This window comes from Metarhizium brunneum, chromosome 1 (assembly GCF_013426205.1).
Source record: "Metarhizium brunneum chromosome 1, complete sequence".
Classification (NCBI taxonomy): domain Eukaryota; kingdom Fungi; phylum Ascomycota; class Sordariomycetes; order Hypocreales; family Clavicipitaceae; genus Metarhizium; species Metarhizium brunneum.
The window spans coordinates 8,454,743-8,481,757 of NC_089422.1; the positions used below are offsets into that span (position 1 = coordinate 8,454,743).

The window sequence follows — 27,015 nt, forward strand, 5'->3', positions numbered from 1 at the left end:
TAACACGAATGAGATGAATCCAGATACTGGTGGAAATCACAATACACCTGGTGTGGTATTACACTTTGGCATCCCCGTGTTGGAAATTGGCAACAAAATGTAAAACTTCAGCCAGTATGAACGCAAAGTAAAGTTTCCTGGCAAATCTTGAGAATGGAGTATATCCTACCACGCTCACCCTGCAACAGCCCTTGGGCAAGTTGCATCCGTGATGGCGAGGTATGTAAGATCGGAAAGGACGCGAAAATAGGGCCAGCTCAGTCGGGCCACCGCTGGGTGATAGACTTTGTCAGAGATCTTGCGGTGTGACTGAGGAGTGCTCTTGTCTCTTGTACTAGTTACCAACGCCAAGGGAAAGGTATCTAAAGCTTAAGCAGCAACTGTAAATTCCGTCACCATATTCAATGTCCTAACCAACCGAGCATTTGTAATGTTCTTTCGGCTTTCGAAAGGCACCACTCATGTTCAGCTTCTGGTGAGCTGCAGGACGGATACTGTGTCGCGGAATCACAATGACCACGAGGGCGGACACATGGAGTTTAGGCAGGAGAGTTGCCAAAAGTTTAATTTATACTTGGATGTAGGAACGGAGATGGCACAGAGCAAGGGGGTATAGGGCTCTATCTCCAGCGAACAAAATAATGTCCCGAAAGGAAGGGTAAAAATAGGCGCCAGCTTGACTCAGCTTAGCCTTATGGCATTCTTCATAACATCTTCGTTTTAGTGGAGGGATATGACTCGACCCTGAACATGGAGTGGACATGGCAATTTTCATCCGTAGCCTAGGAACGGAGACAACAGACGACCTCCCAGTTAACACAGAAGATCCATAGAGGCGCCTAGTAGGCTGGGCATTTGCTGATCTTTCCTAAAAACACCTTCGGGTATGATCATCAAGTGGAGTTGAGATCGGACGAGTTGCCACAACCGCCAAGTAAAGCCCAGTAGGTGGCGGCAGGGCGAACACGGGACGGCATATAATTCTCAATCCTTTACCAACTCAGGCTGATTCATCATGTTCAAGAGGTCACAGAGGCTTGCTGTAGGTTATTTCAGTCAATATGACCTATGTGGATTCTCTCGACTGTCTGTTTTGCAAGCTGTGGAAGCTTTATTGTTTGTGACCCTGACACGCACCCAACGTAATAATAATGAGTAAAGAAGAAGCCAGTTTACGGAAAAAGCCGTCCAGATAGGTTCTGTGATGATGCCGACTCGGCTAGGGTGATATGCCAGACTTTGTATGTTGAGGAAGAGGAAAACGCTTTACATTTTAGCGATGGGTGGTTTTCACCTCCTTTTACGGTTGGAGTTTGTGGGCTTCACAGTTTGCGGAGCGCTAAATTTGGCTGAAGTTCTTACTAGGCTAAATGAAAGCTATACAGAGGAACCGGACTGGCTGTTTACTTGGACTATACCCCCATGGTATGGCTTTCGTCGGATGCGACAAGTCTTGGCGCGACCAGATCAAAGAGGACACGGCTAGGATTCTGTTCGGAAGTTCAAAGAAGGTACAAGTTCCGATGCGTATTGGTGCTGTCGAGGGGATATCGATATATATAGACTAAAAGGTTGATAAGAGACGGGGTGATGGGATCCCGATTGCATGTGGCAGCTGAGGTCTAGGTTTTTTCATGGCGTCTCCATCTTTCATCTCCGGGTGAAGTCGGCAAGTTTTCTTATTCCACGTCTATTGGTACTTGTATAGCTTGATTTCTTCCGACTGACATAGGGTAAACGGTTGTAAAAAAAATGCCTCAATGTGTGCCGTGGGTGAAAAGTCTTACTGGAAGAGTGGTGAGTGTGGGATGTCTGATGGTCCTCAAGACCTTTTGAAACCCCAGAAATACACAGTATGGGACAAATCGCCTCGGACGTATTTTCAAAGACATTCTTGCTGGAGGCGAAAACGTTCGACGTTCATTCATGACCGACCGAGATATGTCTCTGGCGGACAAGCCATGCAGGAACAAGACGATGGAGAGCATACGGCCGATGACAACTCTGACGCGCCTTGGAAAATCCCGACAGCTTTACACCTGAACGTATAGAGCCAGTCGACAATTCAATATGGTCGCAACTTGTGTATTCTGGCAACTGTCGTGCCGATTCCGACGCCGCATCGGGTGACCTCCATCACGATGCAACCACCACGTGAACACCCAACATGGAGACAATCACTAGTCAGCCTGGCCCCGAAAGGAATAACCGCCAATCTATACCACCTCGGCGCACGAGTTGAAAAGGCCAAACGCACAGTCACGGGCTCACACATGCATTCTGACGGGTTCATGCGCGACGCACACCTGGCGCACAGGGCTCATGGAGCCAGTCCATACCTGCGCATTACTACCGGCCTGTTTGTCGCATGATTTCCCAGCAGGTCTCACTAGATGTGCAAGAATACCACTCTATGGACTGTAAATAAAGCAAGACAAAGTGTTTAAATGGATGCCACGGCCGAGCTTCCATCACCGCCTCGTAGGTTGATGGCCAGTCCCTGGCTCATAACACCAAACAGCCCCGTATTCCCGAGCCCAAATGCGAGCCTTGGTCCGGAAAGCCTTGACCCTCGGGTCACTGGCCGCTACAACAGCCGCTGCAACACCCATACCCGACGCTGAGATGGAATACCTGTTGAACACGGCGGGTATCGAGCTCGCTATGAAGGCGCAGCCCATGTTCCTGATGGGCCAGGCAGTGGGCAGGGCACCGTGTATGCCTTCATGGGCCATAGTGAACGGCACACAGGCGGCTCCGTCGAAACTGTGTGCGTGGCCGGACTCCGGGTGCGATTGCCGAAACCCCGGCGTGCCGCTTGGGAGCCCGATGCCGTCGTTCCCCGTGTACTTTTCCTATTCGCGGTGCGGAAACGCGGCGGTCAGGATTGCCTACAATTTGTTCTATACAAAGGATGGATTTATTCCGAATAAGATATTCGGGCACCCCTTGTGAGTTTCTCCGGTATTGACAAAGGGAGGGCGGGGGGTTGATGTTCTGTTGACCAGGCGGAGCGGTGCCTCCCATGAACTGTGATAAGCTGGCGCGTACTCGGGTGGCGGTGGAATATATCCTGCCACGGACTGTAACAAGTTCCTGAAGGGAGGGGACTGTGAATACGGCTGACAGAAGTTGTTAGTGACTGGGAACGAGTCGTCGTGATATGGAATAAGAATCAGAGTAATGGGATGTGGGCGCCCGCGCAATTATACCTGTCTCAGCATACGGGGTATCAAAGGATAGAATGGGCCCAAATCAAGAACACGTTTAATGCCGCCGATGCTAGCAAGCCACGTGGTGGTCCTGACGGCCAAAAAAACTTGGATCATCCAAAGGTGACTTATATACCGTCGCATTATGATGAGGGCCATCTACTTCCGAGGGCGACTCGACTAACAAATAATAGTGTTATATTTCGTCGGCGAAGCATGATATGCATCAGGAAAAGTCGACTGTACGCTTGTGTCCTAGCTGCTTTTAAAAAAGAGACAGAAGAAAGGAAAGGCAGGAAGCTAACATCCTCAGGCGTGGATTGACGTCTTGTCCCAGCTTACGAACAATGCGTTCCGTTCCGACAGTTGGTGGTATTTCCCGACCAAGGGTGAGTCCAAATATGCGCTCAGCAGTTGGCAGTAGAGCTGACTTTCGCAAAGAGGATTATATACTGGCGGACGAGTCAACTGATGTTGGCAAGTTGATAGCAAGCTTTGACTGGGGCGACGCCGATTCAACGCCTCCATTGGTTGCCAAGGGGCTGTGTAATGCTTAGAGTAGGTGAAGTACATATTTTTCTTAGATACCCCCCCTTTTTTATAGACTATTGGTGCTAGTAAGAATCGCGTTGCGGTTGATCTACTAGAAATAAATTAGATGTTATTATGCACGGCGCAATAGCCAACCTATGATTCAAACACGGCCTGCATGAAACGGCCAAACGGCCGAGAGCGAACTGTAAACTTGTAAATTTTTACACGGGTTGTTTCGCTCATCCCACGGACAGAAGAATTCGCCCCAGTCAAGTTGACGCCTCCTTGACATCAACTACATCTCCGTCCCGGCTGACTAGAATCTCTTTCTTTGATAAGGATGCTTTGACAGGATTCTTTGCTGCAAAAATTTGATCCAATTCTTCGAGCTGTAGCAAATGGACATTAATACACGTCATACTGGACCTGTTACTGGAAGCCACATACCGTTCTACCCTTTGTTTCGGGCAATGTAAAGTAAATAATGATGACGGAAATTGCGTCCCAGACTGTGAATATAATGTATGTCTTCCATCCAATGTTCTTCATGGATACTGACCAAGCATACTGGTTGAGTAAGCCGGCAAGATTGACTGTAAGTAATTGGTCAGCGGAAAAAATAGAGAAGAAACGCGTTGAAAGGAAAAAAAGACGAATACAACGAAGCCTAGTTCTCAGTGAGAGATACGTACCCGCTAAATTCGACATGGCCATGCCCTTGGCTCTCATCTCAAAACTCAAAACCTCAACAGTATACAGTCCCTGCAATGGCGTAATACCAATCGAGAACGCAGCGCCGAATAAGAAAATCATAGCCAGCGCGGCTTTACTGGCGGCCCCATTCGTATACACATATACACCGCTGGCAGTTTCGCCCGCGTACGACGCGGCAAACTGCGATGCCGCAATCGTCATCCCCAGCCACACAACTGTGCACGAAGTAAAGGCGAAAAGCAGCAGCGGCCGCCGACCAATCCTGTCAACCAACAGTGCTCCGCAAATTGCGCATAAAAACTGCACACAGTTGTTTATGAGCGTAATATTCGCCTGGGCGAGGTACGACGTGTAACCAGCCGAGTCAAGGACGGAGCCCAGAAAGTAGGACAGCACGGCATTGCCAGCAAGTTGCCCAAAGGCGGAGACGATCAGGTTGCAGCTTAGGCGGTAAAAGTTTCCCCTTCTGAAGAGAACACGGTAATCCCACCAGCGCTTGTCTGCGCCGTCCATGTTTAGGCATTCGTCGTACTCTCGAAGTTGGAGACTCACCCACGGGGAGCTGTCGTTTCCGTTTCCATGATATTTTACGAGAATGGCCTTGGCTTTTTCCTTTTTGTTGTGAACGTAGAGCCATCTGGGGGATTCCGGGAGCAAAAAGGAGAAGATGAGGACGAGAGACGGGAAGAGAATCTGCTATTATTAGTTGATGCGGTCGAGATCTGGATGAGCATGATGGTGGGCGTGCGAACCTGGAGCCAAGTAATGAGACGCCAAGAATAGTCGCCGCCGACGTTTGCAGCCCCTCGTGCTGCTCCCGATGAAAGGATTGATCCCGAGAACCACAGGGTGTTGTACATTGCTGGCACGTCTTAGAACCCTTTTTTTTTTTACGTGCGGCGCTGGATGAACTTACCGCCAACGACACCACGATACGCAGGATGATTGATTTCCACCACGTACATGGGACCACCGGTTGCTACCAACGATACTCCAAATCCGAGGAGAAAGCGACCTCCCATGAACTGACCGGCTGCATTACTAGTTCCCTGGATGATGGTGCCTGGTTCCTCGTTAGTAATGCTAGCGTGACGCAACCTCGCCGCGCACCAGCGTTGAACGCACCGATAATGATGATAGCGGAACCACTAGCCATGCCAGCCCGTCGACCAAAGTGGTCACAAACTGGACCCAGGAAGGGAAGAGCCACAATGTTGCCAATCTGGTACATGGATGAGACGATACCAGCCCAGATCCCACTGTTGGATCCATTGTACTTTGCAATGAAAGACGGATTTTGAAGCAAATTGTTGATCAAGCTGCCGTCGTAGCCGTTGACGGTGCTGTTGAAAAAGGCAACCAGAGAGAAGAGATAAATCATAAGCTGGCCCCTGCTCCAGGGCGTTGGTGGCTCCTTTAACAGTGCTTCGTTGAAGGCCTCGTCGCCGGTAACCACTCTTGTCTCCACTTGCTTCTGCACCGTGGTTAGCAAGAATGCCATTGTTCCCCCAATTGATGGATGATAGATTGTGGTTTCACGAGTGTCAACATACTGCATCGGTGTTGATGTGGGTGCTGGCCACAGGAAGGACCTTTTCCGCCATGGTTGCTTTCCCGGCCCAGCAGGAAGATTGTCTACATCGACGTCGCTCAACCGACGGCAATGGGCTTTATGACAGGCCGGCGGTGCCGAATTGTTGAATGTTCAAGGTTGCCGGTCGGGACAAAACCTCAAATGGTGCGACCCAAGACACGGCGTACAAGGGAGGCGGCGCAAGCCAAGCAACGATGATCAGCAACAACCGACGAGATCAGAACAGCTGATTCCTGAAAACGAGTCGGCCTCGGTCCCTGTATTTTACGGGGCCGGCAGGCTCACGCCGAATACTAGAAAGAGTTCCATGTCCCGAACCCCAGCTTTAGCTCTCGGCATGTGTAGGTGTGGGTGGGTGTCATGACTCTTGACAAGTTAACAAACCTGGTTTGGTGGGGCCCATGGGACGGAAATATAAGATACCGGATGATATGAGGATGTAACGTGAACCCAGCCAGGACCTGATACTGATTGGTGATTGGCGAATTGGCGAGTCAATTCATCAACCACCCACGCGAGAGCCTTCAATGTTGTCCGATTGTGAGGGTCTTTGGCCAAGACGCAGATGGCGATGGTGGCGCAGTGATGCGGTAGGACTGCAAATTGAGGCCTGCAGCAAGCATGGCTTGGTAGTCGAAGGAGTCCCGGTAAATGCGAAAGGGGGTTGAGGCAATACAGCTCAGCTCGGCGAGGAGACGGCGAAATCATCACGACGACGTCCGCATTGGGTCTCACGCAATACCACAATTAGCGCCGGCAATCATGCCTGAATATTACTAATGATGATGCAGACAAAGCAACACAGCTTTCAATATTCCTTCTCCTCCACAGCCACAAGACACACGAACAGCAGCAAGCGTCATGCGTGTGACCATTCACAATGCTCACACCGAAACTACCCAACAATCGGCATCGGCCCTTGTTTTTTACACGATCGGCATGCATAATTTCCCCAACATGTCAATAATCAAGTCACCCAGTCGTAGTGCTACCCGACTTCCCCGCACAAGCACAATGTCTCAGTCTTATTTACCAGAATTGACGTCGGGAGTCGGCGGATCTACATTGACCTTTTAATAAACAAACGGACGAGTCAATGGCAGGTTGTTCTTCGATTCGACTCATTCTTCCTTCTCCCCACGACAACAGAGCAGTTGACGATTCTCATTGTCACGCGTTTGAAAAAGAAGGGAAATAAATAAAAAATATATATAAAAGTTGAAAATGCGAATCCCCTCGCTCACCCACACAGGCGTGGCTGCCCTAGTCGCCATCCTCCCCGCCACGCACGCATCGTGGCAGGATTATGAGGCGCAAGCCCGAACGCCAGCCTCGTGCCCCGACTACACCGACTACTCGCAGAAGCCGCATGCGCCGTATTCCCAGGGGCCGTTGAAGTTGCCGTTTATGCGGCCCAGTGAGGAGTGTCGGACGTTTACGAGCCCTGCTGTTGAGGTGAGCGGGAGTCCTGTTCTAAACGCGTTTTACGGGACAGCGTCTTGACGCCTTGTGTAGAAAGTCATTCGTGACATGAAGGCGCGGATACGAGATGCCGACTTGGCCAGGTTGTTTGAAAACACGTTCCCTTCGACCTTGGATACCACGGTCAAGTATTTCGACCCCAAGGTGAATTTGGCATTCATCGTTACCGGGGTACGTACATGTTGTAGAAGATGACTACTGTTCACAGCCGAGCTAATGCGCCGTTAGGATATTACGTTGGTTTGCACTTTAATCTCGTCATACAGCCTGCCGCCATGGACCAAATGCTAATCTCGGAATGCTGTATGCTTGGTATAGGGCCCAATGGCTTCGCGACACGGGGAACCAGTTTGCCCATCTGTACAAGCTTTTGCCGCAGGATGACAATCTCAAGGCGCTTGTCAAGGCCATCATCAACACCGAGGCGCGATACATTTATCAGTATCCTTATTGCGGCATGTACCATAATTATCGAGAACTGCAAGTACACGAGAAAATTGGCTCGCTGACTAGACGCAGGCTCGTTCCAACCACCACCCGAGTCGGGGCTTAAGCCCACGGTAAATGACTACGCTGCCAAAGTCAATGTCAACCCGTATGCGTCTCTTTGCTATCAGGAGGTGTTGTAATGCTGACCTGGTTTACAGTCCTGTGGACAACCAAACCGTCTTTGAGTGCAAGGTGCGTCTACCCAAACGAGCTCTCAACGACAACCACCTAACCTCAGCAGTATGAACTGGACTCTCTGGCTGCGTTTCTCAAAATCTCCCGATCATTCTACCAAAACACAAAAGACGCCTCCTTTATCAATGACAACTGTACGTCACTAAAAGAACCATACACACCCAGTCACGGCACGCGCTGACAACGTTTCACAGGGGAGAAGGCCATGAACAAGATCCTCCAGACCATCAACGAACAATCCCAGAGCTCCTGGTCCGACGACTGGGAATTCGTCAGCTACTACAACTGGACAGGCACGGCCGGCTCCCTCTCACCGCCGGTGCCTAACAGCGGCAACGGCGAGCCCAAGCTTGCCAACGGCCTCGTTGCCTGCAGCCACCGGCCATCCGACGACTTGTGCGTCTTCAGTACGTGGGATCCCAGGACACCCTCCCCTCTAGTCCGGCAGGACACTTGCGCTTCCCCAGACTAATGCCTCTCCAGACTTCATCACCTCCGACAACGCCATGCTATCCGTAGAGCTCAACCACATAGCCGACATGCTTGACGCCTCCCGCAAGCTCAACCAAGTCTCCCGCCAGGCACGCCAGCACGCACGCACCATCCGCAACGCCGTCCTCCATCACACCAAGACGCCCAACGGCATATTCGCCTACGAGACAAACGGCTACGGCGGCCAATACATCATGGACGACGCCAACGTGCCGAGTCTCGTGTCCCTGCCGTATCTCGGATTCCTACCCAGGAGCGACAGCACCTACAGGAAGACAAAGGACGCCATGTTCTCGCGCTCCAATCCCTATTATGCCGCTGGCAAGAAATTCCAGGGCATCGGGTAAGTAGACCCCGCGTGTAAGCCGGTACCAGCAAATACTTGGATATAGCTAATGCCTCCCCCCTCCCTTGCAAAGCGGCCCTCACGTCAATGCTACTTATCCCTGGCCCATGTCCCAAGTGTCGGGGATTTACGGAACCGACGATGACGACGAGATCAAGGGGCGTCTTGCGCTCATTCTCGAAAACACGTCTGGGCTGGGCCTCATACACGAGAGTGTGCATATTTACAACACCAGCGACTTTACGCGCCCGTGGTTTGCGTGGGCGAATAGCTACTTTGCTGAGATGATGTTGGATCTGGCCGAGAGGAAGCCGGGGCTTATCTTCAAGGACGACACGCCTTATATCGTTGGCGGCGATGATGAGAAATGACTACCTGGACAAAGAGGTCCTACACTGCAGAGAGTCATGGGACCGAGTCGCGAGGTATTGTGAGTTTTGAAGTTTCATACGCCGCTTGTTTAGAGTCCAGACCTTGGCTTAGTTTGGGGCCTAATGGAAGATGAGAGATGAAATTATATTCGACGCGGTTATGCAGCATCTCTATATGACGTGATTATGAACATATATACAAGATATATATACATCTATATATTCTTAAGCAGTGCAAAGGCCGTCGTGCACTGATGGCGGGTTTGACGAGGCATCTCCCCAGTCAAAGCTCCCCAGGAGTCTTCCAATCTCGGTTGATCGATCCGCTCGGATGTAGTCATCTGTGTTGTGATATTCAGAAAAAGGACTCGGAAGACAAGATGCGCCAGGATTCCTTACCTCGTTTGGGAAAGTACCACCAGTCGTTGGACCGGAAAGCATTGTCCGTGAGCTGGGACAGGGGATCGTTCCAACCCTGAAAACAGTGTAAGTTCATTATGCACGTCGCAGCTCTCGACTGACGCCGATGATTCTTACCGTATTACGTGTGTCGCGATGGGCGTGCTTGCTCCACTCAACGTAGACCTTGGGATGGTCGAGGTACTGTCTTCCGTCCTTGCCGCCGCGAGGTTCGGCTGCGTCTTCACGGTTTATCGTATTCTGTATCTTGGCCCACTGCAAACGGCCATAGCCGCTATGCTGAGAGAGGAACAACTGGTCCGGCCGCCAGTTCCCATCAGCGGCCTTTGTGAAAACAACAATGACGCGTTCCCAGTCGCTATGGCACTCGTCAGCACATTTGATCTAATACGTCAAGTCCCTCCGAGGGGGATCTAATCAAGCGTCTTACTAAGGATGTCCAAAGACCTTGTTCGGTTCGCTGCCATCTTTTGTGTAGAACAAGTTGTAGGCGACTCTCACCGAGGTATCAGAGCATTTCTGGTAACTGTAATAGATGGGAAATGAAGGACTAGGATTGCCGATGCCAACACCTGGGTTTCGGCATTCGCAGCCAACATCTGGGAATGCGCAGAGCTTGGAAGACGGGACTTGCTTTCCATCGGGAGTGGTTGCAAACGTAGGAATACAGGGGGGCTGTTTCATTGCCTGTCCAAAGAAGAACATTGGCTGAGCCTTCATGGCAAGACTGACTCCTCCCTCGTTCAGCATTTGGTTCATGTCCGAATCGGAGATGGGCGTCACAGCCGAAGCCGTGGCCGCCAGACATGCGGCAGCCAAAACGTGCTTGATAAAGGTGCGCATCCTGAAATTACCAACAGCCTGATGGGGAACCTAAGGCAATTCACGCATGCCATTATTTCCCCCCGGGGGCCATGACGCTTTAATACTCCAAGTTGGTGGTCATTGCCAACCCACTGGATTGGGAAAAAGAGCGACAAGTCGGGCCGGAGCGAGAAACTTGTGGGAATGGGCATTGTGTGAAGCGCGGCAGCCAGCATTGTAATGGCCTCTAGGCGCTTCAGCGTGTTCTTCTGTTTCAGCAAAGGATTCTCGGCCAGTACTGGCAAACCACCAACCACTGCGTGAAGTCGAAACCACACTATCGCCTCGGCCCATCCTTCCTTGACTCGGTAGGTGACATTGTGCCTCGCGCTAGAAAATGGTGCTGACGGCAACCGTCGTTGATTCTCCGGGATTTTAGCAATGAAGGCCGTTTTGTGGAGTTCACGTGTAGGTCGTTGTATGTGTGATTGGGACGGGGAGACCGACCGGATTTTGTGATTCGGGCGACGGTAGATGGACAGCTAATAGTGATCATGGAACATCATTTGTGGGAAATTTTAGCTGCATCGTGGGTGGATATTTGCTGCATCGTGTTGATGCTCGATCAGTAATTATCCGCACCGACTCTCTGTCTCTGGCGAATTGAGACGCACGGCTGTGTCCAATAGCTCCATTCTCTATTCTCATTGGGGCAGGGAGTATTGAATACAGTATGCCTGAACCGTGGCCTCATTCGGGCTCAGTGAGGATGAATGGCGTCTAATGCTTTGTGGTTTTGGCTTGGCAGTTGGATATGAAGGCCGGAGGAAACAGGTGGGTTGTTTGTGTCTGCCCCAGGACCAGTGCTGGAGAAAAGTCAACTAGTTGCATGTGGAGTTATTCAACCTGTGATACATAAAGAGGGCTAACGACTTGCACGCCGGAGTCTCCTCCACTTTTGGTAGTGCAGCTGGTATAAGTCACGACATAACCAGTGACGTCAAGTTTGAATTAGCAAGCGCAACCGCCGGCACCTGCCATCGTTCTACCAGCCAGGCGATTTGTAAACCGCCTGCGGCCGATAACGTACTGGGCTTGGTGCGACTTGCCACTATCTTGCTCTGGTTCGGCCTGTAATCCTTCCTCGACCTAAAAGTGGGCCTCAAAAGACCTATTATTATAATTCCATCAGCTGGCTGAATCGTGAGCATTTATCCATACGACCGGGTCATATGAGAGCGCCGTCTAACTCGTTTCTATGTTCCGTGGTCATGAACAATGCTCGACCGCCTATGACGCTACACTATCACCGCTTGCTCCGCCTTGAAGTGGTGCGACGGGGTATCTGCGGTCGTGGTATTCTCCCTGCCCAAAGAGCGCCGTTGATGGCTATTCATGACTATTCATCCGTGTGAAGCAGGGAAATGGCCCGTCCAGCCCCAGAGCCCTGTCTCCCAGTTCAAGCTTCGCTCTCGACAATGCCCAACGGTTCGTCCGTGGCTGGCTCACGACGGCATGCAATAAAGGGACAGCGGCATATGCAGAACGTGCGATGGAGAGAAATGGCAACCTGTATCACCGGAGGTTCCTCCACCTTTGGTCGTGCAACTCAGATTGATGTGGCCCAATGAGGATAGCAACTCAAATGTGGTGATCTGTTAGGCCGTCGAGTAAATCTCGTACGAGCTGCGTGTAATCGTCATGGAACAATTGGTTATCTACGCTACATGTGTAGAGATGCAGCCAATTTGCATCAATACCTAAAGCGGACATGATTTGTGTCGCGTCGTCCAACAGGCGCTGTGTTTTTCGACGCGGGTCGGACCCTGTTGGGCCTCATCAAAATCGCAACAGCCAGTCACGGCTCTTACGTGGCATATAACGCGACGGGATCCCAACTATCACAAGCTGCACTACCAAAGGTGGAGGAACCTCCTCGGTGGCAAGGTTGTTGTTTCTCTCAATCACACCAACCAATTACGTTCTACAGGTCCGCAGATACGATGGGTTGTGCCATTTGTGATACCAAAAATCGCTTGGACATGCTACTAACTGCCTAGTTTAGCATACAAGAGCACAGCGAATCATCTTTTAGTTTCAAGAGTCCCAAGCCCCTAATACTTTGATGAGATATGTTGCCAAATTTTAGTAAATTATACCTTGTAAAGAATAAGCTCAAAAAGCTTTACAAGAGATATAAGCTTATTTAAAGAACAATAATTCATGTTGCAGTCATACACACAAAGATAGTTTACACATATATACCGAGTAGACTGTTGCTATTACATGGCACACGGGAACACGAACAGCCCTTTTTTGTAGCACAAACACGACAGCCCGCAGGTGCAATGCAATTAGAAATATATTTGAAACGGCCCATGCCATATCGTCAAAATCATGCTTGATACGGGTCACAGAACATGCGAGAGCTGCATATATGGGCCGCCGACAGGTCATATGTACGACCATGAAAATTGCCAATTCATTCTCGATAAGGCTACTGACGAAGCGTCGATTTGACCTTGTTTAAGTTGATAGAGATTTAAAAGCCAACATCCTCCGGCCACAGTCAGGAACTGGATTCTCAACCATGCCACTCCCATTAAAGAATCACAGTATTTTTGTTTCGACCACTAGGAGCCATCATGAGAATTTGTGTCTTCCAATCATCCTATGAGGGCTCTGACTCTGTGCTTGGAGACCTCCACGATTCATCCCAGCCTGGCCTCTTTACCTCACAGCACGAATTCACATACCGCTTCATACACAAAGACAACGCACAGCAAGAGATCGATGCTGCTGTTGCCGAAGGGTTCGATTTCTACTTCAACTTTCTCTGGGGCACCCTCGATGACCCTGTTGCAGGCACGTTAGCCAGCCGCTACTTTGAGTCTCTGGGCTTGCCATCCTGCGGTGTCCGCAGCTGGGAACGGTCCAAGACGAAGAATGACTTCTATAAAGCCGCGAGACTCCACGGAACACCACCCGTTCCTGGCGCTGATCGTTTCCCGCTGTTTGTCAAGCCGGCTAATGGCTGTGCCAGCCAGCTGATTGACGAACACTCCGTCTGCCATAATCAAGAGGAGCTAGATTTGGCTCTTGGTCGCATCAACAAATCATTGCACGAGGCACGCGTTAGACGTGCACACGCTTTGGGTATAAAAGACCCAGTCGAGTACGCGAGCTCCTACGACCCTACCAGCCGGGACAACGACGACGTTGTTGTACAGCAGTACATAGACGGCAAGGACTATACTTGCTCTGTTGTAGAAATGGGCCAGAGCTGCATTGCCCTGACGCCATTCGTGTACAATACGAAGCAAACCACAAGCAAGGACAAGTTCCTTACCTTTGACTTGAAGTTCGACCAAGAGACTCGTATCGAGCTTCTGCAGAAGCAGCACAATCCCACCCTGTTCGAACGTCTTCAGCAAGTGGCCCTGGAAGCATTCACCATCAGCGGCTGTAAAGGCAGCAACATGGGGTGCGATGTTGATCTCCGCGCCACGACGACAGGAGAAGTCTTTGCCATCGAGGTGAATCCCCAGCCGGCAGCCTTCATGCCGGACGGGGTATTCCAGGATCTGCCCATTATACACAGTCTGCCAGGCGGCCATTCCGCTGTAATCAACATCTTCATCGCCAACCATATGCTTGGCCATCCGGACAAGTGGTCCCATCAACCAAAGATCGCGTCCGTGTATGACGGCTTCGCACCCAAGTATGACACACTTGTTAACCAAGCGGCCACCATGCTGGAATCGGCCAGGCGACTAGCTGGTCGGTTTGAATTCTCCGGAACGGTGCTCGATCTCGCATGTGGAACTGGAATCTTTGGCCGAGCGCTGGCGGAGAGCAAGAAATCCTCTTCTCCTGCCGTCGCCGTCTCAAGTCAGGAGTATCGCCTTCTAGGATGCGATATCTCCCCTGGGATGTTAGACATTTGCCGGTCATCCGGGGTATACGATAACCTTTTTACGGACTCCATGGAGTCGACACTACTCAGAATCAGCAACGAGGATCATGGCAAGAGCGTCGATCACATCACTTGTTTCTCGTCGATGCATTTTCTGCGCCCCGAGATGTTTTCCTTTGTCATGGTGCTGTGCTTCACCCTCGCTAACAAGTCCGTCACGATTAGCGTAGACGAGATCCCGGATGTCTATAATGAGAAGCTCAAGAAATCGGGACATGACTTTATGCATTCGACCAATCATCTCGCGAGCATGGGGTCGTTTTGCGAGCCTAAAGGCTGGCGTTTGGAGTGCAGAGAGACACAGTATTCCTGGACGTCGCCTGCCACGGGGGATCGCATTTACACCACCTATTTCAGATTTGAAAGAGTAGATGGTGATACTAGAGACGTTATGATCGGAGGCGTTCAACTTCCGAATTGAGGTGTTTCATACAGACGTCTAATTCGCAATGAGGAATGATTTTTGTTTTTCTGATGTCGAGATGATCTTTACAAGTCAGTGTGAATTAGCAGCAAAGCTTCAACTGCCTGCAGAGAATGTGCGGCTATTGAGGGATTTGCCTTGATCTGCTGCTTAATCTCCTGCGTAATATGTGCCTAACTCTATCGACTTCTCCTGTTGGCGTTTCGCCGTTGCCACGACAGTTCTCTGGCCATGATCGTAAACGTTTCTGAAGTCTGCATCTTCTTCGTAATGTCAATCTGTCATGAGAGGCACCGTGACAGAGCAAAGAGCGACGTTGACGGATACAATGAGAGGACATGCACGAGCTGGTTGAGTAGCACCGGATCAATTTAACTAGGGAAAGAAAGTGTGCGGCAAGTTAAGTGTGATACCAAGAAGATGACCGGCGCGGTAGTGCTTAGTAGGTGGCGCCTGGGCTCAGGTCACATCAATGGATCGATCAAATGTCGACTTCAATGTTAACAGTATGTCTGGTCTGGCGGGCCTGAACAGACAGTCCGGTGCCGCTTGCCAGTCGTGCTGCTCCGTGCTAGGCTCCTTTGGGGGCACTGGGTGTTCCCGGATATGGAACCACCAGACCACATACAGACAGTAGAGTCACTCGGCTTGGGGTCGAGGTGAATATGTCCTACCAGCTACTAACGTAAAATCCGGCGCGGCAACTGGGCTGAACCAACACCTCAACCGCCATTTCTGGCATGGAGTGTGACTGCACATCCAACGATCGAAACCGCCACATCGAAACCGATAATTGGCTAAGCAATTAAGCCCCCCGATTGAGTGACATCCCGTCCTTCCACTCTCCCAATCCACCTAAAATGCGACTCCAACTGGCGCTGGAATCATGGTGTCAAGTCTATAGTCTTAGCTAGTCTGTTGCGCTAGACAACGTTGTGGCTTGTCGCCGGGGGCAGGTAGTGAGTGATGGGTTTTTTTGTCATTTAATGATATAGATACATTACATGCCGTGGTATCACAGCTGTGGGATCATGACCAATCTGCAACCCTGGTGGTTCCGAATCTGGAAATATCCTAATTTTAGCAGGGGACCACTTGGCTACAGGTCATAAAAGGAAGAAACATGGCGGCGGTGTGTGCATCTTCTGTGCGGCAATATTGGCTGTTGAACTATGCCACTCGGCTACAGCCAAAAATCCCAAAAAGCCAGCTAAAAAAAAGGAAGAACGAAAGAGGTTAGTCCTCGTGATGTATAATTATCCAGTGCAGCTGGCACAGACGGGAATTTAACGGCGGCACAAACCCCGAGAACCGGACATGGATTCAGATGCCGAACGGCCGACGCAGCCCCACCAGACCTATCAAGGCCATGTGGAATGTGTGGAATCTTTTTGCGTGGCCAATTTCTAAGACCTAGTCGCCGATTACAAAGCCCCACCTCATCGAAGCACGCCAGAAGCTTCCCCCCTCCAACCGTCGTCATACTTAAGCAAGCAGCAGCTCCAGCTTGACCCTCGACAACCTACATCAAACAAAAAGGACAGCTTCAATCTTCGCACGCATATACGTACGAGCCACAGTCGCGCACATCCACAAGCCGCGTCAACCAACCCACGTACTCGAACAAGACCACGCACAACTTCAAAATGGCTCACGCAGCCCAGCACATCACCTCGCCCGAGGAGCTCGAGGCCCTCCTCTCGTCAACCACCTACGTCGTGGTCGACTTCTTCGCCGACTGGTGCCCGCCCTGCCGAACCATCGCCCCCATCTTCGAATCCCTGGCCGCCAAGCACAGCAAGTCGGGCTACTTGGCGTTTGCCAAGGTCAACGTCGACCACGTCCAGGCCGTGGCCCAAAAGTACCGCATCTCGGCGATGCCCACGTTTTTGTTCTTCAAGGAGGGCAAGCAGGTTGCCGTCAATGGCCAGTCCATGATTCAGGGCGTTGACCCCAAATCTCTAGGGGCCGCCGCGGAGAAGCTGGCTGGTTTGGCGGCCCAGAGGGCTGAGGAGGCCCAAAAGGCATAATGTGGCCGTTTTGGAGGGGGGAGGTTTGGATCACGGTTGTTGCGTTTCGGGATTTTGGCAGTTCGCCGGCGGCCTCATAGTGAGGCGGGCGCGCTTGGTTGATGCAGCTGTCTGTGTTTGTTATGAAGCATATGAATTATGGGATATTTCTCAAGTCGCTACGTCGTTTTAACATTCTGAATGTGAATGCTGCCTGTCGTGTCTATTTCTATCGTGAATCATGTCTAATGCGCGCTACCATCTAAAACTCTCCTCAAAATACTCTATCTGAGAAGGGAAAATGTCCAAGGCTTCTGTTACGGCCCTTCTGGCGTCGTCGGCCATTTTGGCTGGACCGCATGCAACGACGGCAAGAGTGCGTTCGCCTGCATCTTCCGCGGCGGCGAGAATAATCGCCGCGGCGTTTGGTCGTCTATAATGCCGTGACGCTTTGGGCGGCATGTTTGCGCCGATGTTTCTCTCCGTCTCGGCAGAAAAGTACAAGTCGATGGCGAAACTCGCATCGCCGAGAGCTTCTGCCATGTCATTCGACAGTACCTCCGCTGCGAACTCTGGCTCTCGTATCGCCCAGTGGATGTGGGTGGACGTTGTTTGCTTGTTGCGGCCCGTCAAGACCTTGAGATAGGACATGGGCACGACAACGCCGCTGCCTCCTACGACGAACAAGACGTGGTCGAACAGGTGTAGCGGCTGGCTGTGTCCGTACGGCCCATCTACCAGCACCCGTATTGACGCTGGCTGCGGGGAGTCCTCCGAGGCCAGATCTTTCAGTCGAGCTGTAAAGCTGTCGTATGGCCTGATGAGAAACGTGAGAAACTTCGGGTTTGGCTTGGCCATCTCTTGCTCCTCTGCACCGATTACATCTGACTCGAGGAGGGGGGCTTGCTCCCCGAAGGGCTTTCCTGGCAGATGCGAGTCTGAAACGGATGCCACGGTAAACGGGTGACTTTCCCAAAATCGCTTGTCGTCGATGACTGAGAGATAATAATACGTCCCCGGTCGAACTTTGTATGCTCTGAAATGACACGGAACGTGGAGCCGCACAATGTTTGTGGACAGGTTGTACGTTGCGGTGGCGACGGTTGGCTTTATCGTCGGGTTGAAGAAAATTATTCGGAGGATGCGTAGGACTCTGTCGAATACCCATATGAATACGGGGACCCAGAAGAAGGCGTCGTAATGGCCGTTGAAGATGGAAACGTGGCTAACAAGGTTAGCATTGCCCTCGGGCCCAACAGCCGAACCACTCACCCGAGCATAGTGACGAGGATAAATATCGACATGCCAATGTGTAATACGAGGAACAGCTCGTACTTTTGGCGCCGTAGCCAGTAGATGGAGCAAGCCATCAAGGCGCACATGAGCACCGTGGCCTGTCAATGTCAGCAAGTCTCCGTAACATGTGAAAGCAGAAAGACTCACCACTTCACCCGCGAGCCAGAACATTTGCGTCCACCACCAAGCGAAATATGTCCATCCTCCTTCTGAAACGGAGTCAATAGGAGAATCCAATAAACACCTGATTAGCTCTGACGTACCTTTCAGAATCAGCACCGTATACCCCAGCGAATGAACAACAGCCTGAAGAGTGGCAATCCTGGCCACCCAGCGGTGAAAGTTGTTATACGTGCCAAAGTCCCACCCCGTAAGCCAAATGGCAAAGTTGTTACGCATGCCAAAGAGCCAAATGATGGGGAAGTTGGCAAACGAAATAATCCCCGTCCGGTCGGAAACGTAGCGCAGCCACTGTCGTGTTGGTGTAGAGAAACTATCAAGGTCAGCCATGGTCGGGTCAAATTGGAATCAGAGCATAATCCGGCAGCACATACTAGAGATTGACGGGTGTGATTTTGTACCCGAATATGCTAAATGCAAGATTCATGATGGCAAACGCCGCAATTGTGAGACTCTGTATCCGAGGCGGAATCGTGCCGCACCACACTTCCGTGGCGCATCTGTACCCAAAGGTTGCGGGTATGACAATCCTGCTCTTCACCCATGTTGCCGTCTCAGAGCGGCGGCTGCGGTACAGTCGGTACGTTTTCAAGAAGCGGATGCATCCGAGTATGATTCTATTGCCAACACCTATAGCCAACACAGCCAACCAAAACAAAATCATGGAAAAGCCGTACAAAAAGTGGTGATGGGTGACATATCTGTACGCGTCCTTTTTTCCCCAACATTAGCTCAAGCTTCGCTGGCGCATATACAACACACAAGTAGACAGACAGCCCTTCTTACCAATGTGTCAAACCACGCTTTGTAAAGCTCAAAAGCCGGCACGACAACCTCCTTCACCGTGGCGTTGGGCGCAAACGTCTCACCGAGCCTGATGTGCCGCAACCGCTCAATGTCGCCCGGCGTGTAATTCGAAATGATGGAAATGGGAGGAAGCGCATCCATGTCGGACCCGACACACGTCTCGTTCAGGGCCGCAACCTCGGCGGCCCGCGCGTCCTGGTCGCAGAACATATCCAAGCACAGATACATGGACGTGACGGCCCTTTGGCTTCGGCACATCTCAACCCTTGACTTGGCGGGCAAGACCTCGGCGTCGCTGAAGTGCACTGGCGCCAGGGCATTCTGGCACGACTGAAGGCACAAGTCGGCGGATCGTCTGGGCGGCTTTGCTGCTGCAAGCCGGCCTACGAGGCACCAGCAGAGCGCTGATGCCAGACGCGCGGTTGGCATCATCTCATCTGTGCTGCGGGCTGCGGAATGTCGATTTACCAAAGTGAGTTGGATGCACTGCGCCCTTTTTTTAGTCTTTACGCGTTAGCTTGGCGAAGAGTCATCTGATAAGATTGATAAGCGCCCCACATCGTGGCCCCTTTGTGACGACGGAGACTAGGGCTTTTTTGTACATTTTGAATCTAACAAAGAACACGAAAAAGTTTTTATTAACGTTGATCTTTTTTAATAAAAAAAAATAACAATGATAATAACGATGATAATAAAATCTACGACTCTCCTCTAGGAGCCATCTACCAACCAAACGTTTCATCCATCAATACTAACCCTCCCCTCACTGTTGCACTGCGACCCAAGGTGCAGATGGTGTTCCGGACATCATCAGCCATTCCCGGCGGGCCACAGACGACGACTCCAATGGGACCCCGGTCTTCGGATCCACACGGCGCTGTCAGCTCTTCTCGAAGAATGGAGCCGACGTCCATCCGCGACCCAACGTGCGTTTCGATATCGACCGTGGCTGAAAGGCTGCTCATTTCGTCCCTGAAGACGGACCTGAGGCTGTCGTTGCGGATGCCCCAGCACAGCCGGGCTGGTCGATTTCCGTGCTGGCGCAGAATCGGCAAGACGGCGCTGAGGCCGACGCCGCCGGCTATACACAGGATCCGTGTGCACCGCGACAGCTGGCTCCCGGCCGAGGAGTGGTACGAGCCTTCGAGGAAAACAGGGATCCGGATCGGGCCCCCGGCGGCCGAGACTCTGGCGGCAAGGCGCGCCGTCATGCTTGACCGGACCCTGACGGCGATGGTCACCCTGGTCTTGCCCGACGGCCGCGTGGCGACTGTAGACGCAGTTGTGGACGGGGAGTCGGCCTTGGCCTCGACTTCGACCTCTGCGCTGCGAGTCGTCGTTCGAGCCGTCTTTTCCACGTCTGTCACGTGCAGGTTCTCCAGGCTGCCACCCGCGTCCGTCGCGTGGGCCGAGAAGGACGACGCGATGGAGAACGGGTGGTTTTCCCAGAACCGCCACGAGAGCGTTGGAAAGTAGAGGTACGCCACGCCCTCGGCAAAGGCGTCCTCGATGTCGATGCGGACATAGTCCCCGTCGGACCCCTCGACCGGCGACACGACCGCCGTCTTGAGGCCGGCCAAGCCCACGCGCAGCAGCCTGGCCGAGCGCTCCAGGAGCCAGACCGCAATCGCGACGAAGACCCAAATCTCATAGCCCCAGTTGTGCCTGTACCGCTCCCAGATGTGGTAGTAGTACCCGACGACGAAGAACACCACGAGCACCTGGTGCGTGCACAGGAACAGCTCGTAGGCCTTTTGTCTCACGACCAGGAGCGAGCTGGGCCAGAGCGCGGCGGCGCAGACCGTCGCGACGATGCCCCATGTCCAGTACAGCTTCGCCGCCTCGTCCTCGTACATCCCCTCGGCGACGTAGTACCCGAACAGCATGAGCGAGTGGATGACGGCGAGCAGGATGGTCCAGTACCCGAGCCACCTGTGCAGCAGGATAAAGGTGTCGTACGGCCAGTCCGTCAGCCACAGGAGGACGTTGTTCCTGGCGGAGAAGACGAAGAGCGCCACCATGTTGCCCATTGCCAGCACGCCGGCCCGGTTGCCGATTGTGCTAATCTCCATGGACTCTATGGACGGGAACGAGGTCTGCGGGAAGAGTGCCGTGTAGGGGGCCACCAGGAAGACCGTGTTGAGCACGGAGATGAGCAGGATGTAGAGCGCCTGTCCTCTGGTGGGCATCAGGCCGCCCCCCGTGTACGGGGACACGGGCTCGCGGTGCGATTTGCCCCATGCCGGCGGCTCGACGAGCATCGAGCTGATCCATTGCCATGTGCGGCTGCGACTGAGCCCCGGGACGAAGCGGACCAGAGAGAGAACCGCCGGCGCGAAGAGCGCCACCAGCAGAAGAACGAGGCTGCGCGTAATTTTCTCGTTAGAGGAATACAATATCACAGCGCGGTCAGAATCGTCCCCGTCGTACTTACGTGTATTTCGCGTGGCCGGCTTCGTTGATCTCGAACCCCTTGGCGCCGTTGTAGCTTTTGGTCCAGTCCTTCTGGGCCACCACGCTGGTGACATTGAGAGGGGCCCGAGGTTTGATGACGGGCAAGGGGCTGTCCACATGGTCCATTTCGTCGTGGTCGTCTTCGGAGCCATGGCTCCCTCCGTGTCGGCGCAGCAGCTGTCGCTTGTGGCCGTGGTGGTCACCGCCGCCGGCTGAAGTCTGATTGCGTCCAACAGCACTCTGCTCGTCAATCTTGGCAAGGCGAAGTGCCTCGCCGTAGGACATGGCCGGCTTCCACTCGAACTTTGCCACGGTGCTGGAAGCCAGATGCGACTCCCAGTAGTCCTCGATCTTGGCGAGTGAAGGGTGGTCAGACTGGCCGCAGTACATGCTAATGCACAGCGCCAGCGTGCGCATAAAAGCCTGGTCGGTTGTGAAGCATTCCGGCGGTGTCTCTGCGTCTTCTCCCTTTGGCGTACACAGCAGCGGGCAGGATGAAATCGAGGCACGGCAAGCAAAAGCGCAAGGAGGGTTGTACATTGTCTTGCCTAGCCCTACCATTCCTGTTCCGTCGGCGGCGGCCAGCCCTGCCTGCAGGACCAGCCCGCAGGCGATCCATTTGGACGCCATTTTCCGAATCTCGAGTTGTTGCTCCTGTTGTCTGTAGACGGAGCAAGGCTGGTATCGAATCTCGCCGGCAGTCTTCCGGTCCTCATACAATGTTGACAGCTCGTGAGGACTGTTGGCAACATCAGCTCGGCGGTATTTTTGCTACGCGGTCTAGACGGACAGGAGTATCGGGAGTATTTATTTGAGGCTGTGGGCTGGTGTTGTTTACTGCCAAGACGACATCTTGTCATGTTTAAACCCTTCCATCCCCGACATGTTGCTCATTTGCGCTCAGAGTATCCGCAAAGGGACTATGTCGAGTCAGACGTCTGGGGTCTGCTTGTGGGTCGAAAGTCCTCAGGGCTGAAGGAAACCAGGTTACAAAATCGATTTTCAAGTTTGAAGGGAGTCAGCGTGGTGTCGGTCTTTGTAGGGCATCATTAATTTGTTAACTGCCATGACTGGCCGTCGGCTTGGCTGGTGTAAGTCAGGCCCAATCAGAGTCGCACCGCGACGGTGATTCAGGAAACCAGGGACAAGTCACTGGTAGTACATATCTACATGCGTGTGATTGTTTCCAGAAGATATCTTGGTCATGCAAAATAGTGGAGAGATGACCTTCCATCGTCCAATATCCCGGCTGGCAGTTACTTGGCAAAGAAACAGCAAAACTCCACGTGCCACGTTTCAGTTGAATAGAATTCGGGCGGCTTTGTCTTCTTCATTGGTATCTAATCCACCTCGACGCATTGGCACCATCTTGCAAAAATAATAAAAATAAACTGGGGGGCCCGAATGCGATGTCGATATAAACGGAGTTGTCATTCATGCGCGACAACGTACGAGACCGACAGTTACCGACCAGGCATCAGTCAAGTTTCTTGCGCCGCAACCTAAAGATGCAAATTCATTCTATTCGAAAATACACCATAGCTCTATGTAACCAAAATTGCACCCTCACCAGCCATCCGGCATCAACACATTCTGCTAGCTTGATTGAACAACCGTACACAAAAATCTCGATAAAGTCAATGGCTCCAACGCCACATGGACAGATACGGGGTCATAGCGAAGGAGAGCAGGGGAATTTGCATTGGCAGGGGGCCGCAAATTCTTCAACATCTCCGTTTCAACTTACTTTAAAGTTATACAGTTCCTGTGATTGGCTCGCGGGTGAGAGAATAAGAGCAGGTTCTTTGACAGCAAATCTCCACATAATTACTCCAGCGTGTCCAAGCAAACCAAGGTTGACGGTGGAGAAGAACTTGCAACTGAATTTGATCCCGGTGCAAGGGAAGCAGACTGCTTGTTCTATTCAATGTAAGACACGATGCGTTTAGGCCTCCTACAAGAAGAGGCCATATTTTGGTTGGTCGTCTTCATTTTCCCTTGCAGCAAGATGCACAATGAAGGCTTTTTGAAACATTCTCAAGACGACCCAAATGTCTTTGCATTGCTGCCCTTTGTAAATGAAATGTACGGGGTATCGTAAAACGTATTGACAAGAAGCTCAGTTAACATTTCGCCCCGTCTCGAATCACGGAAGTGCTCGGAGGCTACATGCACACAACCCCAATGCTTGATATACCGCCCTGGGAAGTGTGAGCCGTCATTGTGCCAAAGAAGCCTACCATGATTCTTCCCGTCTCGCATGGACTTTGCGTAATGTCGTAAATGTCTACTTTGTCTTTGCTCGGCGTATCCTCCGAGCTGCTAGTATTCTCTGGGTTGCTAGTAGTCCGCGAGCAGATTGTCTGGCCCTTATTGGTGAAAATCTATATTTCCACACGTCAGATAACTAAGAGCAATAAATAAACAAACGTCGACGGCTCACCTGGAGGCTCACTAGTATCTTGGTCCAAGGGTCAAGGACACTCTCGACTCTGGTAATCCGCTCTCCTCCTGCGCCATCAATGGCCAGCGAAACCATGGCCAGGTCTTCCCCGAGTTTGAGTCCGTAGCGTGGCCGGGTGAATTCCACTTGTTCCATTCTTTCGCCGTCCTGATCAAAATGAAAAGCTACAGAGCGCACATGCTTGTCTGCTCTGATGACGACCTTGTTGAGGTGTCGCAGCCGCTCTCCTCGAGATCCGCCAAAGATACAATAATGATACGGCTGCTGCAGGGGGCGGTCAGCCTTATTCAATCTAACGAATTTCAAGCCCAGCGGTGGTAGGTCTGGGTACCAAGTCTCCTTTCCAGGCACTATGCGCAGATCTACTTGCTGGTCCTCGCGCCGGACCTCCCGTGCAAAACCTTCGTCATCTTGCGAGACGGAGGGCCACGGATCAGAGGTAGAGCATATGGCGATGCCGACGAGTTTGAATCCCTATATTCAGTCAGTTAGTCATAGCACATTCTGATTTGGGGGGGACGGGTGGCAACTTGCATCGAAACTGCACCTGATCTGCTTCACACATCGCGGGACGGGATTGCCGTCGTCAAAGGCAGCAGTAAGCCTGCGCTTTGGAAGCCCTGTATGCTCCCCTACCCATTCAAGAGGCTTCCCAGACTCTGTAAGAAAGCGCAAGCCCCGAACCCCGAGATTATCCAGGGCGATATCGAATCCTGTGATGAATTCTCCCGCCCTGCTCTGATAACCGCAAGAGGGTGTTGAGTAGTCCTTGGAATGAAAGTAGCCCAGCGTCCTCTCCTCGTTATTGGCACCGTAGAGTCGAAGTCCAGATATGTAACGCTGATTAGAAACCGTGGTGAAAGAGAAAGCAACATGCCTTAGGTCGTCATGAAGCTCGATGTTTTGATCAACTATCCCCGTTATATTTGGCACCATACACAATGCGATTTTGTTGTCATGGCCATCGTTCTGCCAGAAGGCCTCGTCGTTTGTAATGTCTGATGGTGAGCCTCTCAGGAGCTTGGAGTTTTCATGTCTTTGATGTATGAGATGGCACATTCGGTGAGTCAGTCGCAATATTCGTCTCCGGTTGATAGCCGCGCGACAATTGTGGTACTTGATGCACAGCTGATACCAAAGATTCCACCGGTCGCCCAAGCCACGAGGCATCGTCTCGTACACATACCAGAGATCACTATCCGGAGCGAACCGAGACTCCCAGAATCCGAGGAACTTTTGGGAATCGGTAAAGATTGGATCCGCCAGTTGGAGGTTCCTCACGCTACCACTATGTAGATAAAGGAGAATCTCCGCGATGACTTCGTTTGGCAGCGTTCGCATGGCAACGATTTTCGTTCTTCTCGCGACGTCTCTTTGGTGCATATGCTAATGCTGTTTTGTGCATCTTCAACAGGGTTGGGGTGATGTTCAAGTCTCGCCATCATCTCATGCAACTCTGGCAGGTCATTCGGGTCCATAGGATTCTCGGCATAGTGGCAATCTCTCCCTAATGAGAAAGACTCTCCGCTATACAAGTTGAAAAAGCCATCCTCCCCCTCGGGTGGCGCGAGCGGTTGTAGCATTTCATGATTGTGTCCCCAGAAGGCGCCTTCGTTGCTTAAAGGGAACGATGTGCAGACGTCAAAGATGGCCTGTACATCTGCCGTCATGTCCAACCCCCTCTGGACTTGGCAAAGCATTTTATAGCAGGGTTCGTGAATTGGATAACCAGGCCGTATTGGTCCTTCGTGGAAGGGGCGGAAGCCATATAGCAAGCCATGATACTCTGGCCGTTCGTTGGTGGTTACGCAGGCAATAAGCATAGGATGTTCCAAGTCATTCTGGATCCATAGAAAGCCATCATCGTATGGAAGAAGATTCGAGAGCAGGACATCAGCGGTCGGCGTATTGCGATTACTGCGTACTTGGGTCATTAGTTGTCACGGGACAAGAACGATATTCGGGTGCAAGACGACCTACATGTCATCAGATGGTGCCTTTTTATACACTGCAACATATTTGTCTACATTAGCATCTACTTCAACACTAGCCAGGCGAGTTGGGTAGATTCCATACTTACCAGCGCGGACTTGATGTCCTTCAAGGATCGCGAAGCCACACAGAAAGCATGTTGTGGAAGGCATTATAGAGTAGTTAACAACTTAGATCCATCTAAAGTGATAAAAATAAAATGAAACAACATGACGTTGCCAGTATGCACGGTAAATGAAGTAATAAGGCTGAGTGCCCAGGATGGAGAGGAGCAGCACATTTTAAATGGTAGACAAGAATTCGCCTGCAGTAAAGTCGAGCTGCAGAGATGCAGGCAGTCGCCATGTTTAAGAGGAATACAGGCATAGTTCAGCAGATATTCGCCTGTTCTCCAAGCCTAGAGCCTTCTTCATGGGCGATTTTCCCTGTCTGTTTAATGGTTCATTAACGGCACAGATCAGTCCAAGGCGACCTCACTCCTGATGCCCTTGATTGTCGGCCATCTGTTCAGCTTCTGCTCTCGGACTGTTCTTGCAGAGTGCTCATATGCTTGGCCCCTTAGTTACGAGTGAATATCATGAACGACTATTCAGCGCATTCGTCGTGATACACTGGTTCGCCACTGCAAAAGCCGTGTTCACACTTGCCTCGTAGCCCGCCTTTACACGAGAATCACGGCAACGTCACAGATGTCTCCGTTGCATAGTACTCTACCATCAACAAATTCTGTGTAAAAAACCATCAAGTTCACCACCGGGCA

General features: G+C 51.8%; 7 protein-coding genes across 7 annotated transcripts; 4 read left to right on the forward strand and 3 right to left on the reverse strand.

The window, feature by feature from the left end:
- Positions 1 to 2,541: 2,541 nt before the first annotated feature.
- On the forward strand, positions 2,542 to 3,769 carry G6M90_00g025780 (uncharacterized protein; the record flags this gene model as incomplete). The annotated part of the gene is made up of 5 exons (XM_014692519.1): positions 2,542 to 2,951; positions 3,140 to 3,335; positions 3,407 to 3,454; positions 3,526 to 3,601; positions 3,654 to 3,769. 5 exons carry the CDS (start codon positions 2,542 to 2,544, stop codon positions 3,767 to 3,769), a joined length of 846 nt encoding a protein of 281 aa, XP_014548005.1.
- A 246-nt stretch (positions 3,770 to 4,015) lies between these two features.
- On the reverse strand, positions 4,016 to 6,064 carry LAC12_1 (Lactose permease; the record flags this gene model as incomplete). The annotated part of the gene is made up of 7 exons (XM_066129956.1): positions 4,016 to 4,135; positions 4,194 to 4,339; positions 4,439 to 5,153; positions 5,213 to 5,322; positions 5,377 to 5,523; positions 5,586 to 5,934; positions 6,014 to 6,064. The coding sequence occupies 7 exons, from the start codon at positions 6,062 to 6,064 to the stop codon at positions 4,016 to 4,018; spliced, it is 1,638 nt and encodes a 545-aa protein (XP_065985798.1).
- Positions 6,065 to 7,278: 1,214 nt separating this feature from the next.
- mug157_0 (Meiotically up-regulated 157 protein) lies at positions 7,279 to 9,429 on the forward strand (the record flags this gene model as incomplete). The annotated part of the gene is made up of 10 exons (XM_066129957.1): positions 7,279 to 7,509; positions 7,570 to 7,707; positions 7,765 to 7,772; positions 7,855 to 7,991; positions 8,056 to 8,131; positions 8,184 to 8,217; positions 8,267 to 8,354; positions 8,415 to 8,627; positions 8,704 to 9,055; positions 9,132 to 9,429. 10 exons carry the CDS (start codon positions 7,279 to 7,281, stop codon positions 9,427 to 9,429), a joined length of 1,575 nt encoding a protein of 524 aa, XP_065985869.1.
- Positions 9,430 to 9,654: 225 nt separating this feature from the next.
- On the reverse strand, positions 9,655 to 10,692 carry G6M90_00g025810 (uncharacterized protein; the record flags this gene model as incomplete). Its single annotated transcript, XM_066129958.1, has 4 exons — positions 9,655 to 9,770; positions 9,829 to 9,904; positions 9,967 to 10,207; positions 10,331 to 10,692. The coding sequence occupies 4 exons, from the start codon at positions 10,690 to 10,692 to the stop codon at positions 9,655 to 9,657; spliced, it is 795 nt and encodes a 264-aa protein (XP_065985581.1).
- Positions 10,693 to 13,298: 2,606 nt separating this feature from the next.
- Positions 13,299 to 15,050, forward strand: G6M90_00g025820 (uncharacterized protein; the record flags this gene model as incomplete). Its single annotated transcript, XM_014692515.1, has 1 exon — positions 13,299 to 15,050. The coding sequence occupies one exon, from the start codon at positions 13,299 to 13,301 to the stop codon at positions 15,048 to 15,050; it is 1,752 nt and encodes a 583-aa protein (XP_014548001.1).
- Positions 15,051 to 16,699: 1,649 nt separating this feature from the next.
- Positions 16,700 to 17,083, forward strand: THIO_0 (Thioredoxin-like protein; the record flags this gene model as incomplete). Its single annotated transcript, XM_014692514.1, has 1 exon — positions 16,700 to 17,083. One exon carries the CDS (start codon positions 16,700 to 16,702, stop codon positions 17,081 to 17,083), a length of 384 nt encoding a protein of 127 aa, XP_014548000.1.
- Positions 17,084 to 17,317: 234 nt separating this feature from the next.
- freB_0 (Ferric/cupric reductase transmembrane component B) lies at positions 17,318 to 26,407 on the reverse strand (the record flags this gene model as incomplete). Its single annotated transcript, XM_066129959.1, has 14 exons — positions 17,318 to 18,287; positions 18,335 to 18,456; positions 18,506 to 18,567; positions 18,622 to 18,851; positions 18,940 to 19,250; positions 19,325 to 19,838; positions 20,102 to 21,709; positions 21,780 to 22,538; positions 23,975 to 24,183; positions 24,243 to 24,737; positions 24,825 to 25,545; positions 25,611 to 26,180; positions 26,244 to 26,271; positions 26,344 to 26,407. The coding sequence occupies 14 exons, from the start codon at positions 26,405 to 26,407 to the stop codon at positions 17,318 to 17,320; spliced, it is 6,663 nt and encodes a 2,220-aa protein (XP_065985882.1).
- Between the last annotated feature and the right edge of the window lie 608 nt (positions 26,408 to 27,015).